The sequence below is a fragment of the Trypanosoma brucei genome, chromosome 7, assembly GCF_000002445.2.
Source record: "Trypanosoma brucei brucei TREU927 chromosome 7, complete sequence".
NCBI classification, from domain to species: domain Eukaryota; phylum Euglenozoa; class Kinetoplastea; order Trypanosomatida; family Trypanosomatidae; genus Trypanosoma; species Trypanosoma brucei.
In genome coordinates, this window is record NC_007280.1 from 501,411 (window position 1) to 515,209 (window position 13,799).

A 13,799-nucleotide genomic window follows, 5' to 3' on the forward strand; every position below is an offset into this window, starting at 1 on the left:
TCAAGCAACACATATATACAGTTCATGAATATAATAAACTAACAGAACAAATTATAACCTCTCCTTACAGTTAAACCCCTTAACAACCCCTTGCATATATTGAATAGTGATGTTCAATCAATTAAATATTCTGTATGAAAGCATGAGTAATAAGATTTTTAGATATGAGAGATAACAAACACGAAATCCTAAGTGAAGAATACTACTATTTCATATAATATAATATGTATGCATATAGTATAATATGTCATACTTTTTAAAATAATAAACAATAGTATTAATAATGAGATAAACAGAATTTACAATAATAGATTATACATTGCACACGTAATAATGAGGACAACGTATGTCACAAAGGTTCTTAATTATAACATCGAAAGAACATTAACTCAAAGCATCAGCATATATGCACATACAAACTGTTATTCATTATAACATCTTGGCTCCATCTCACAGCATAGACGACAATGTTTGAGTGTAAACCGTAACATACAAAACCCAACACAAATATCTTCTGTACTGTTAAATATTGGGATGGTATCTCATCTCATTATTAAACACTTTCAACATTATCTTGTTGTCTCCTTGTTTGGGAACTCTCATCTGTGACACTAAGGAATATGTGAAGATATTAAGATCATTTATTTATTTATTTCCTAGTTGCATTTGCAATTGTTCACGTATTCTTTCAGTACACGCAAAAAAATTGAAAGTTTAAGGAAAATTGAATTATGAGAATAAGGAAACAAAGGATAAATTTTCTGTGAACAATAAAATATTATATAATATCTCAAATCTTCTGCAGTGATTCACCACATGTGGAAAATATATGCAATAGTTACATAACACTGACAACACTGAATAAAGGAATATATTCAATATACTCAATATACTCAATATATTTAATGCAAATATTACATGGAATATAAGAAGTGTAAGGAATCAAAGGAATATAAAAAATAAAATGTAATGGAGAATGATGGAAACTTAAGATACATCTATGTGAGCATAGCGTTGTGTGAGTAGAAATCATGTGCATATTTTATCTTAATTTTTCCCTATATTGTACTCACTCACTCGTAAAATTTAATCATGGAAATAAAGTTTAGGGAATAGTAAAGTTGTTCTTCCACTCGCATCAAGACACAAATACCTGCTTTCTGTCATTGGAAATCACGTGTCTTTACTAAATTGTAGTATCCAATAATGAAGTACTCTATTACTATATCACTCATCATTTCCTACATCCCTAAATATATCGCATATTGCCACTATACATATTCTTTTTCTTTTTCATATACCATACAACAATCATATATTATTTACTTCCTTTCTTTAAACTGATGTCGTAATGTTCCTTTTGGAAGATACAAATAAATAATTGTACAAATATTAACACAAGAGTAATAATAGAAGAAAAGAATTACCTTAAGGAAACTACATGGAACTTCCATTATATAAGATACTGCACTTCATATAAGGGGGAAATACGTAACAGTGGTTGTATCTTTTATTTGTCCTCAGTGTATCGGCAATCCTTCAGTAGACACTGCTTTGCAACTGATTTCTTTTATGGATTAAGTTAGTCAGCAGTGTTGAGACAGGTTCCCCCGCATGAGGAGTGAAGGGACAAAACAATATTCCTACCTTCTAACCTATTGAACAAGAATGTCTCAAACAATATCATTTGTCCCTATTTATTTCTGCAGATGCAAATGCTATTGATGGGTGAGATACATCTAAACAGCAACGGATATAACTATATTCATACAGTGTTTCTTTGATTTCTTCTCGTCACCACAGTTGTGTTGGGTTACAAATATATACACAGCACTCCACTTTGTGGCTATAAGTCTCTTTAATATTTGAATGAAATCCTGCTTATCGCTACTACAATATTTCACACTCTGTGAGGGACACTGATATTTGCTTCTTTCGTCCATTTCATATTTTGATAGTTATGTAAATATCTTATGTGCAATCCATCTCCTTTCCAAAATAAATAAAAAGAAAGATAAAAGCATAAGCAATTATCGACATAAAAACTGGAATGAGTCTCTCGGTTACACGTCGCACGCTTCTAACATATAGACACGCTGCATGTAACCTATTTTTGTTGTTTCATGCATGTGTCAGTATGATAAAATGAAAATAGTCTCATGTTTCTCCTTGTGCTTTTGTATTGCATAAACTACTGGACTCGTCATCTCTTCCACCTATTCATCACACAGGAGTTATTCACTTGCTTTACATATAGCATATAGTAAAAATACAAAATATCAAATTATTAAATTAATACTTCACTATAAGCAATAAAGCTTACTTGATTTTGTTTATTTCATTTATATCTGAGTTGAATTACATATGTTAATGAAATTATTCCACTACTCAAAGATACAAACACTTTATTGATATATATATATATATATATAGAGAGAGAGAGAGAGAATGGTTTTGAGACACACCACATATCAGTTCTTCAACATTACATATGTGTAAATCCATATTTACAAAAGGTACAGCTTTTGAATATCTGCATAATTATTTGAAGTATTATTATCTAATGAAGTGAACAGTAGATGTCACTAAAATGCAAATAGTAATAATCCTCTGAAAGGCATAAATACTGTTTCATACAATACTCTAAAGTAATGCAGCGCTATGCCATGAATACTTCCACAGAAGATACAACAACTAATGTGCGATAGTTAGTCATAATGATGCCTTCCATGTGATGAACTCTGCAATACAAATCATACGTTGAACAGAAACTAAAACATTAAATACTAAATATAAATGCATGGGGGAGTGATGTAAACTATAAGAGGGGTTATGTACGTCAAGGAAGTTTCATTAGAATACAATAATAGTTTTGAATTTTATTAAACAACTTAAAGCTTAACCACATGTGTGGAAACAACAATCACTTCACTATAGCATTTGTAGATTAGTGATTGTTACTGAAATAAATGAAAAAAAACAAATGAAGTAAATACAGCAAGCACTGCATCCCATATTCTGTATTCATCACTGTGTGCTGACGCGTTTGAGTAGCTTTGCCCATTGACAGAAAAAAAATAATAAATAAATGAAATCTCTTCTTGCATCTTGCACAAGTGTATTTCAACAAAACAAAGACGTAAAAGAAATTTTATGCTTAATATATTTACTCATTTATTTGAAGGAAAGGTACAATAGCCAAAAAACTATAAAGGTGCATGTGAGTTATACTTCATTGTCAGATAAAGTTAACTTCACAACCCTCCTGAAACACAAAAGGAAAATTAAAAGAATTACAATGAAGAAACAGAAGAAATACAATATGTTTTTTCCAACCTCTAACATGTTATATGTAAAAGTGACGAAATGGTCTTCACAATAGGATGCTACTCATGACCTCATTTCCGTGTGAATGCTGGTGCATCTCGATATTTTCTCTCTTCATGATACGCTATTATAAGCTCTTTCTGTATCTTGTTATCAAATGTTATTTGATACTGGTCAATACCATCCCAAAATACTTGTGTTTCCTCAGTTTGTTGCTCAGCATCAGCGGTGTTGTTGTTCACACATCGTTGCCGCGTCTTAATCACACCACCATAAATAGCATTAACATATATCATCTCCCATGCCATGTTACGAGAAAAGGTATCCCAATCGGAAAAATACCTTGCAATGTTTGTCATAAATTCCTGTAACTCTGAAACACTTGCTTCTTTCCTGTAATTATCTGTTATTTGAATAAGCACAATAGTCTTTGAGGCAACTCCCAGTTGTGGAAAACCATCCCTCATATCCGCAACCCTTCTAGAGCAATCTTCCACAAAGAAAAAGCCATCCACAAAAAGCTTACTCTCCTCCAATGACCTGTAGAGCACCTTGTATTTACAGTTTCCAATTGCATTCTGTCCAGTTTTTGGTAAGAACTTTTGTTCAAAAATTTGAAACTGTTGTGGGGTCATATCTTTCAGGATGCTACGCTTGTCTTCCGTCTCTCCGAGTCTTCGGAGGTAGTTCAAATGTTTTGTGACCACACAAAAGACTCTAGGAAAGAGAAGTGAAACCAAAGCCCTTGTTTCAAGCGAGTAGGCTCCGACCTTACCGTATACGCTTTCACTATGTTTCTCAACCATCAGTGTTGCAACAGTTGAAAACAGCGTACAGAGTATCATATTCCCAATGGGAACTGATAGAGGTCTACAGTGGTATGATTCGAGGTCGTCATATCTGCCCCCCTCCCGTACAATCTTCACTAAACTGTGAACCACTTTTTCACTTTTCCACGTAAAATATTTTTCCAGAATCGTTTCATACTCTTCTTTCTTCTCATTTTCTAGGCTTCTTAGGTAATCACTGATATCCTGCAGCCGGTTGGTGTAACTTTGCTTGCTGAAAACATAACGAGGCAGCGGCCCCACAACGTCAACACGTCTCTCCACCAACCTCCACTCATCCTCTAGCTCTTCCTTAACCTTCGCACGAGCATTTTCATCGAGAGTCGTATAGTTGGGAAATAGGGACAGTTTCTTCCAGGCCACAAACGCCTTAATGTCACGTACGTCATCGCAGTTTAAAATCACATTCCAACTTAAATAGTCCTTCTCCCAATGTTCATAATAGTGTGTATCCGGAGTGTTGAGTGTAGTTATTCCCCACCCAAGATATTGGGTCTCATAAGGCGGAGTCTCATCAGGTCCATCAGTATCAAAAATAATATGCCCTCTTTTTTTCAAACGCATTTCTTTAATAACATTAGTGACGTCTTTTCTCTTGTACAATACAACCCTCCCTTCCTCATTCCCCTTCTTGTTGTATATAAGGTAAGCTTTGGCATCCGTGAAATACACAACGACATCAAGCATTCCTTCATGGAAGTGAAGTAGGGAATGAAGTAAAAATGATCCAACTCCACATGATTTTCCAGTCCCTGGAATACCAATGATAATGTGTGTTGGTGGTGTGCTCTCTGTCTTTTGCACCCACCATTCTTTTAATTTTTGTTGTATTATATACCACACACGCATCATTTCACGACGGATGTAGACATTATTGTCCATTATACCACTTTCATCATTGATACCTAATTGAAACGTAGCTGATGGCCAACCCATCTTTGATGTAAGGACAAAGATCTCCAGGCCAGTGGGTCTCTCCTCAAGTTCCGCATCAACTTCACAATGTTCAGGAGTTATATCCACTTCTTCTTCCGTCCATATGTGTTGTGGTCTTCCAAAGAATACCTTCATACCGAGTGGCTCTTGATTATAACCTGACATCACATAACTCCACTTCGCATAATACAGAGACTCATATAACTCCTCTTCACGAGATTTCCTTTTTCCAGTTACCGATGGATTCTGCATCTGTCGTCCACCTCGTTCCTGCACTTCACCTTGTGCACGATTAAACCGTTCGTTAAACACATTCTGAGTATTTCTCATATTGCCGTTGTTTTGAATCATTCCTATCTCAAAATAATAACTTTAAATAGGTAATATTGTGTTACTTTCTGAACATATATGTGTTTGTGTGTGTTAAATCAAATAGTAAAATGAAGGGAATGATGTGTACACACTATCAAGCAACACATATATACAGTTCATGAATATCATAAACTAACAGAACAAATTATAACCCCTCCTTACAGTTAAACCCCTTAACAACCCCTTGCATATATTGAATAGTGATGTTCAATCAATTAAATATTCTGTATGAAAGCATGAGTAATAAGATTTTTAGATATGAGAGATAACAAACACGAAATCCTAAGTGAAGAATACTACTATTTCATATAATATAATATGTATGCATATAGTATAATATGTCATACTTTTTGAAATAATAAACAATAGTATTAATAATGAGATAAACAGAATTTACAATAATAGATTATACATTGCACACGTAATAATGAGGACAACGTATGTCACAAAGGTTCTTAATTATAACATCGAAAGAACATTAACTCAAAGCATCAGCAAACATGCAGATACAAACTGTTATTCATTATAACATCTTGGCTCCATTTCACAGCATAGACGACAATGTTTGAGTGTAAACCGTAACATACAAAACCCAACACAAATATCTTCTGTACTGTCAAATATTGGGATGGTATCTCATCTCATTATTAAACACTTTCAACATTATCTTGTTGTCTCCTTGTTTGGGAACTCTCATCTTTGACACTAAGGAATATGTGAAGATATTAAGATCATTTATTTTTTTATTTCCTAGTTGCATTTGCAATTGTTCACGTATTCTTTCAGTACACGCAAAAAAATTGAAAGTTTAAGGAAAATTGAATTATGAGAATAAGGAAACAAAGGATAAATTTTCTGTGAACAATAAAATATTATATAATATCTTAAATCTTCTGCAGTGATTCACCACATGTGGAAAATATATGCAATAGTTACATAACACTGACAACACTGAATAAAGGAATATATTCAATATACTCAATATAGTCAATATATTTAATGCAAATATTACATGGAATATAAGAAGTGTAAGGAATCAAAGGAATATAAAAAATAAAATGTAATGGAGAATGATGGAAACTTAAGATACATCTATGTGAGCATAGCGTTGTGTGAGTAGAAATCATGTGCATATTTTATCTTAATCTTTCCCTATATTGTACTCACTCACTCGTAAAACTTAATCATGGAAATAAAGTTTAGGGAATAGTAAAGTTGTTCTTCCACTCGCGTCAAGACACAAATACATGCTTTCTGTCATTGGAAATCATGTGTCTTTATTAAATTGTAGTATCCAATAATGAAAAAGAAGTACTCTATTACTATATCACTCATCATTTCCTACATCCCTAAATATATCGCATATTGTCACTATACATATTCTTTTTCTTTTTCATATACCATACAACAATCATATATTATTTACTTCCTTTCTTTAAACTGATGTCGTAATGTTCCTTTTGGAAGATACAAATAAATAATTGAACAAATATTAACACAAGAGTAATGATAGAAGAAAAGAATTACCTTAAGGAAACTACATGGAACTTCCATTATATAAGATACTACACTTCATATAAGGGGGAAATACGTAACAGTGGTTGTATCTTTTATTTGTCCTCAGTGTATCGGCAATCCTTCAGTAGACACTGCTTTGCAACTGATTTCTTTTATGGATTAAGTTAGTCAGCAGTGTTGAGACAGGTTCCCCCGCATGAGGAGTGAAGGGACAAAACAATATTCCTACCTTCTAACCTATTGAACAAGAATGTCTCAAACAATATCATTTGTCCCTATTTATTTCTGCAGATGCAAATGCTATTGATGGGTGAGATACATCTAAACAGCAACGGATATAACTATACTCATACAGTGTTTCTTTGATTTCTTCTCGTCACCACAGTTGTGTTGGGTTACAAATATATACACAGCACTCCACTTTGTGGCTATAAGTCTCTTTAATATTTGAATGAAATCCTGCTTATCGCTACTGCAATATTTCACACTCTGTGAGGGACACTGATATTTGCTTCTTTCGTCCATTTCATATTTTGATAGTTATGTAAATATCTTATGTGCAATCCATCTCCTTTCCAAAATAAATAAAAAGAAAGATAAAAGCATAAGCAATTATCGACATAAAAACTGGAATGAGTCTCTCGGTTACACGTCGCACGCTTCTAACATATAGACACGCTGCATGTAACCTATTTTTGTAGTTTCATGCATGTGTCAGTATGATAAAATGAAAATAGTCTCATGTTTCTCCTTGTGCTTTTGTATTGCATAAACTACTGGACTCGTCATCTCTTCCACCTATTCATCACACAGGAGTTATTCACTTGCTTTACATGTAGCATATAGTAAAAATACAAAATATCAAATTATTAAATTAATACTTCACTATAAGCAATAAAGCTTACTTGATTTTGTTTATTTCATTTATATCTGAGTTGAATTACATATGTTAATGAAATTATTCCACTACTCAAAGATACAAACACTTTATTGATATATATATATATATAGAGAGAGAGAGAGAGAATGGTTTTGAGACACACCACATATCAGTTCTTCAACATTACATATGTGTAAATCCATATTTACAAAAGGTACAGCTTTTGAATATCTGCATAATTATTTGAAGTATTATTATCTAATGAAGTGAACAGTAGATGTCACTGAAATGCAAATAGTAATAATCCTCTGAAAGGCATAAATACTGTTTCATACAATACTCTAAAGTACTGCAGCGCTGTGCCATGAATACTTCCACAGAATATACAACAACTAATGTGCGATAGTTAGTCATAATGATGCCTTCCATGTGATGAACTCTGCAATACAAATCATACGTTGAACAGAAACTAAAACATTAAATACTAAATATAAATGCATGGGGGAGTGATGTAAACTATAAGAGGGGTTATGTACGTCAAGGAAGTTTCATTAGAATACAATAATAGTTTTGAATTTTATTAGACAACTTAAAGCTTAACCACATGTGTGGAAACAACAATCACTTCACTATAGCATTTGTAGATTAGTGATTGTTACTGAAATAAATGAAAAAAAACAAATGAAGTAAATACGGCAAGCACTGCATCCCATATTCTGTATTCATCACTGTGTGCTGACGCGTTTGAGTAGCTTTGCCCATTGACAGAAAAAAAAATAATAAATAAATGAAATCTCTTCTTGCATCTTGTACAAGTGTATTTCAACAAAACAAAGACGTAAAAGAAATTTTATGCTTAATATATTTACTCATTTATTTGAAGGAAAGGTACAATAGCCAAAAACTATAAAGGTGCATGTGAGTTATACTTCATTGTCAGATAAAGTTAACTTCACAACCCTCCTGAAACACAAAAGGAAAATTAAAAGAATTACAATGAAGAAACAGAAGGAATACAATATGTTTTTTCCAACCTCTAACATGTTATATGTAAAAGTGACGAAATGGTCTTCACAATATGATGCTACTCATGACCTCATTTCCGTGTGAATGCTGGTGCATCTCGATATTTTCTCTCTTCATGATACGCTATTATAAGCTCTTTCTGTATCTTTTTATCAAATGTTATTTGATACTGGTCAATACCATCCCAAAATACTTGTGTTTCCTCAGTTTGTTGCTCAGCATCAGCGGTGTTGTTGTTCACACATCGTTGCCGCGTCTTAATCACACCACCATAAATAGCATTAACATATATCATCTCCCATGCCATGTTACGAGAAAAGGTATCCCAATCGGAAAAATACCTTGCAATGTTTGTCATAAATTCCTGTAACTCTGAAACACTTGCTTCTTTCCTGTAATTATCTGTTATTTGAATAAGCACAATAGTCTTTGAGGCAACTCCCAGTTGTGGAAAACCATCCCTCATATCCGCAACCCTTCTAGAGCAATCTTCCACAAAGAAAAAGCCACCAACAAGGGGCTTACTCTCTTCAAATGACCTGTAGAGCACCTTGTATTCACAGTTTCCAATTGCATTCTGTCCAGCTTCTGGTAAGAACTTTTGTTCAACAAGTTGAAACTGTTGTGGGGTCATATCTTTCAGGATGCTACGCTTGTCTTCCGTCTCTCCGAGTCTTCGGAGGTAGTTCAAATGTTTTGTGACCACACAAAAGACTCTAGGAAAGAGAAGTGAAACCAAAGCCCTTGTTTTAAGCGAGTAGGCTCCGACCTTACCGTATCCCATCATGAATTCAAGGGATGACATACTTTTCGCAACAGTTGCAAACAGCGTACAGAGTATCATATTCCCAATGGCAACTGATAGAGGTCTACAGTGGTATGATTCGAGGTTGCCATATCTGCTCCTCTCCCGTACAATCTTTATTAACGGTTGTGTGAAATCATTACCTTTCCATTCAAAATATTTTCCCATCATCATATCATAGCCATCTCGTCTATTACAACTGAGACGGCTTAGATACCTTATTACCTCCAACTCACGACAGTTACCTCGATTACCGAAAACATAACGAGGCAGCGGCCCCACTACGTCAACACGTCTCTCCACCAACCTCCACTCATCCTCTAGCTCTTCCTTAACCTTCGCACGAGCATTTTCATCGAGAGTCGTATAGTTGGGAAATAGGGACAGTTTCTTCCAAGCCACAAACGCCTTAATGTCACGTACGTCATCGCAGTTTAAAATTATCCTTGTTTGTTCCAGGTTCTTCATCCAGTACTTGTAGCGAACTCCATCTGGGGGTGCGAGGACAGTCACACCCCAAACATTTCTTGGGATCTCATAAGGCAGAGTTTCCTTAGGACTATTAATATCAAAAATAATATGCCCTCTTTTTTTCAAACGCATTTCTTCAATAACATTAGTGACGTCTTTTCTCTTGTACAATACAACCCTCCCTTCCTCATTCCCCTTCTTGTTGTATATAAGGTAAGCTTTGGCATCCGTGAAATACACAACGACATCAAGCATTCCTTCATGGAAGTGAAGTAGGGAATGAAGTAAAAATGATCCAACTCCACATGATTTTCCAATACCAGATATACCAATGACAATGTGTGTTGGTGGTCTCTCTGTCTTTTGCACCCACCATGCATTTAATTTTTGTTGTATTATATACCACACACGCATCATTTCACGACGGATGTAGACATTATTGTCCAATATCCCAATTCTCTGATATAAACTAATTAGACCACCTTGAAATCTATCTGAGGGCCAACCCATCATTGATGTAAGGACAAAGATCTCCAGGCCAGTGGGTCTCTCCTCAAGTTCCGCATCAACTTCACAATGTTCAGGAGTTATATCCACTTCTTCTTCCGTCCATATGTGTTGTGGTCTTCCAAAGAATACCTTCATACCGAGTGGCTCTTGATTATAACCTGACATCACATAACTCCACTTCGCATAATACAGAGACTCATATAACTCCTCTTCACGAGATTTCCTTTTTCCAGTTACCGATGGATTCTGCATCTGTCGTCCACCTCGTTCCTGCACTTCACCTTGTGCACGATTAAACCGTTCGTTAAACACATTCTGAGTATTTCCCATATTGCCGTTGTTTTGAATCATTCCTATCTCAAAATAATAACTTTAAATAGGTAATATTGTGTTACTTTCTGAACATATATGTGTGTGTGTGTGTTAAATCAAATAGTAAAATGAAGGGAATGATGTGTACACACTATCAAGCAACATATATATACAGTTCATGAATATCATAAACTAACAGAACAAATTATAACCCCTCCTTACAGTTAAACCCCTTAACAACCCCTTGCATATATTGAATAGTGATGTTCAATCAATTAAATATTCTGTATGAAAGCATGAGTAATAAGATTTTTAGATATGAGAGATAACAAACACGAAATCCTAAGTGAAGAATACTACTATTTCATATAATATAATATGTATGCATATAGTATAATATGTCATACTTTTTGAAATAATAAACAATAGTATTAATAATGAGATAAACAGAATTTACAATAATAGATTATACATTGCACACGTAATAATGAGGACAACGTATGTCACAAAGGTTCTTAATTATAACATCGAAAGAACATTAACTCAAAGCATCAGCAAACATGCACATACAAACTGTTATTCATTATAACATCTTGGCTCCATCTCACAGCATAGACGACAATGTTTGAGTGTAAACCGTAACATACAAAACCCAACACAAATATCTTCTGTACTGTTAAATATTGGGATGGTATCTCATCTCATTATTAAACACTTTCAACATTATCTCGTTGTCTCCTTGTTTGGGAACTCTCATCTGTGACACTAAGGAATATGTGAAGATACTAAGATCATTTATTTATTTATTTCCTAGTTGCATTTGCAATTGTTCACATATTCTTTCAGTACACGCAAAAAAATTGAAAGTTTAAGGAAAATTGAATTATGAGAATGAGGAAACAAAGGATAAATTTTCTGTGAACAATAAAATATTATATAATATCTCAAATCTTCTGCAGTGATTCACCACATGTGGAAAATATATGCAATAGTTACATAACACTGACAACACTGAATAAAGGAATATATTCAATATACTCAATATACTCAATATATTTAATGCAAATATTACATGGAATATAAGAAGTGTAAGGAATCAAAGGAATATAAAAAATAAAATGTAATGGAGAATGATGGAAACTGAAGATACATCTATGTGAGCATAGCGTTGTGTGAGTAGAAATCATGTGCATATTTTATCTTAATCTTTCCCTATATTGTACTCACTCACTCGTAAAACTTAATCATGGAAATAAAGTTTAGGGAATAGTAAAGTTGTTCTTCCACTCGCATCAAGACACAAATACCTGCTTTCTGTCTTTGAATGTGTTGATTTTGGTGTCTGTGTGATAAGGCCTGTTTTCGTAATAGTTTTCGTCGGCGTTTTATCACTCTGAGAATAAATTTTCTCTACGTAGGTAAAATTTTTTTTTTGTATTTCTAGTTGGTGCTGGAGAAAAATGTTAAAGTGGAGTTCGCAAATTATGGGTATTAGGTGGAAATGGTTATGTGTGTGGGGTGAGCATCAGTTAGAGTTTCTTAAAATTAAAGGAATTTTGTGTGTTACCATTCCCAGGAGTGAAAAACATACAACGTTTAAAGTTTTTTTTTCTTGATTGTTTGCTTCTCTGACACCGTTCGCGTTGGTAATTTAGCCCTCAGGTGGTGCGGTTGCGGGGTGATCTTGTCGTTAGGAGGGTTGGTAGGAACAACAGTTTCCACAATGTGCTGTGGAGCACGCAGCTGCGCGGGTAAATTAACACTCCGCCTTCGCTAATCCAATATGTACCGTTAGGTTCGTGCTCACCACCAAGGTAATCGACGACGGTTTGGCTGTTTAATCGAACATATGGAAGCGAGAAGCCCAATATAATGGGTTGGTTGATTGCCTGTCCGTTGGCTCGAGATACTGATAGTGTAACTCTTCTTCGGGGTGGATGCCACCTTCCGCACGCACAGTAACGTAAAAGTGCTCCAACAGCATCTGGTTTTGTTCACAGTGAAGGAACGGAAAACTTTCTACGGCCACGGTGATGTTTGGATCTTCGCTAGAGTGGTTGATGAGATCGACGAAGGGAACCAGTGCGGGCCCACCAAATATATCAGCATGTGTGGGGACGTCCACGCATCGACTGCTGCAAATTGCATGGGCTCGCTTCATTGTTTCAATACTAATGGGTACCCCAACGCTCCGGGCATCGACACAAAGCTGCGTGATAATTTCTGCATTTATTCTTTCAATCGTTCGCAGGTGTCCATACAATTCGGTTCCGAGGGCGTGGTTCATACTAATATCATCCGGCCTCTCCACAACAATCCACTCCAAATACTCCCTTAAATCACTAGGACCATGCGACATGTGGATTGCACAGAGAACTGTGGTTAACGCACTTTCCCTCGAATACTCTACCCTAACCATGCCCTCAGTTGTGCTATGAGATGAAACAGCTCTCATGAGAGCGGGGCCGTAGTGGATGTGGTTGGAAATGTTGGGCGCCACACACAAACAGCACGGGACGCTGCAAAGCACTTCACCCGCCTCTATTCCATAACGCCCAGGGCAACAAAATAAACCATGGACGGGTTTGTCAGGTTTAAGGCGCCTTACCAGTTTGGGATGGGGAACGATACCCATACGCTGAAGGATCTGGCGCCACATATGGTGGCCACCACTAAAGGACTAGTGGACCTTCCGTAGTTGTGAATGAGTAAAAAAAAAAAAGAGGTCAGGGGAAGCATGGCAGATGCATGTAAATGGGTATTCTGAAGCTGGATCCACCTCTCCTATGGGGAA

The 13,799-nt window shown here is 35.3% G+C and overlaps 3 protein-coding genes across 3 annotated transcripts, besides 5 other annotated features; all 3 read right to left on the reverse strand.

Moving 5' to 3' along the window:
• Positions 1–11,044: part of a sequence feature (RHS array, number of copies uncertain. May contain misassembly.) that runs on past the window's edge.
• Positions 1–13,799: part of a sequence feature (sequence corresponds to BAC RPCI93-43M14) that runs on past both edges of the window.
• Positions 200–317: a microsatellite.
• Positions 2,412–2,432: a microsatellite.
• Positions 3,399–5,462, reverse strand: Tb927.7.2020 (retrotransposon hot spot (RHS) protein, putative; the record flags this gene model as incomplete). Its single annotated transcript, XM_840732.1, has 1 exon — positions 3,399–5,462. The coding sequence occupies one exon, from the start codon at positions 5,460–5,462 to the stop codon at positions 3,399–3,401; it is 2,064 nt and encodes a 687-aa protein (XP_845825.1).
• Positions 8,650–8,670: a sequence feature (AT_rich).
• Tb927.7.2030 (retrotransposon hot spot (RHS) protein, putative) lies at positions 8,978–11,044 on the reverse strand (the record flags this gene model as incomplete). The annotated part of the gene is made up of 1 exon (XM_840733.1): positions 8,978–11,044. One exon carries the CDS (start codon positions 11,042–11,044, stop codon positions 8,978–8,980), a length of 2,067 nt encoding a protein of 688 aa, XP_845826.1.
• Tb927.7.2040 (hypothetical protein, conserved) lies at positions 12,843–13,664 on the reverse strand (the record flags this gene model as incomplete). Its single annotated transcript, XM_840734.1, has 1 exon — positions 12,843–13,664. The coding sequence occupies one exon, from the start codon at positions 13,662–13,664 to the stop codon at positions 12,843–12,845; it is 822 nt and encodes a 273-aa protein (XP_845827.1).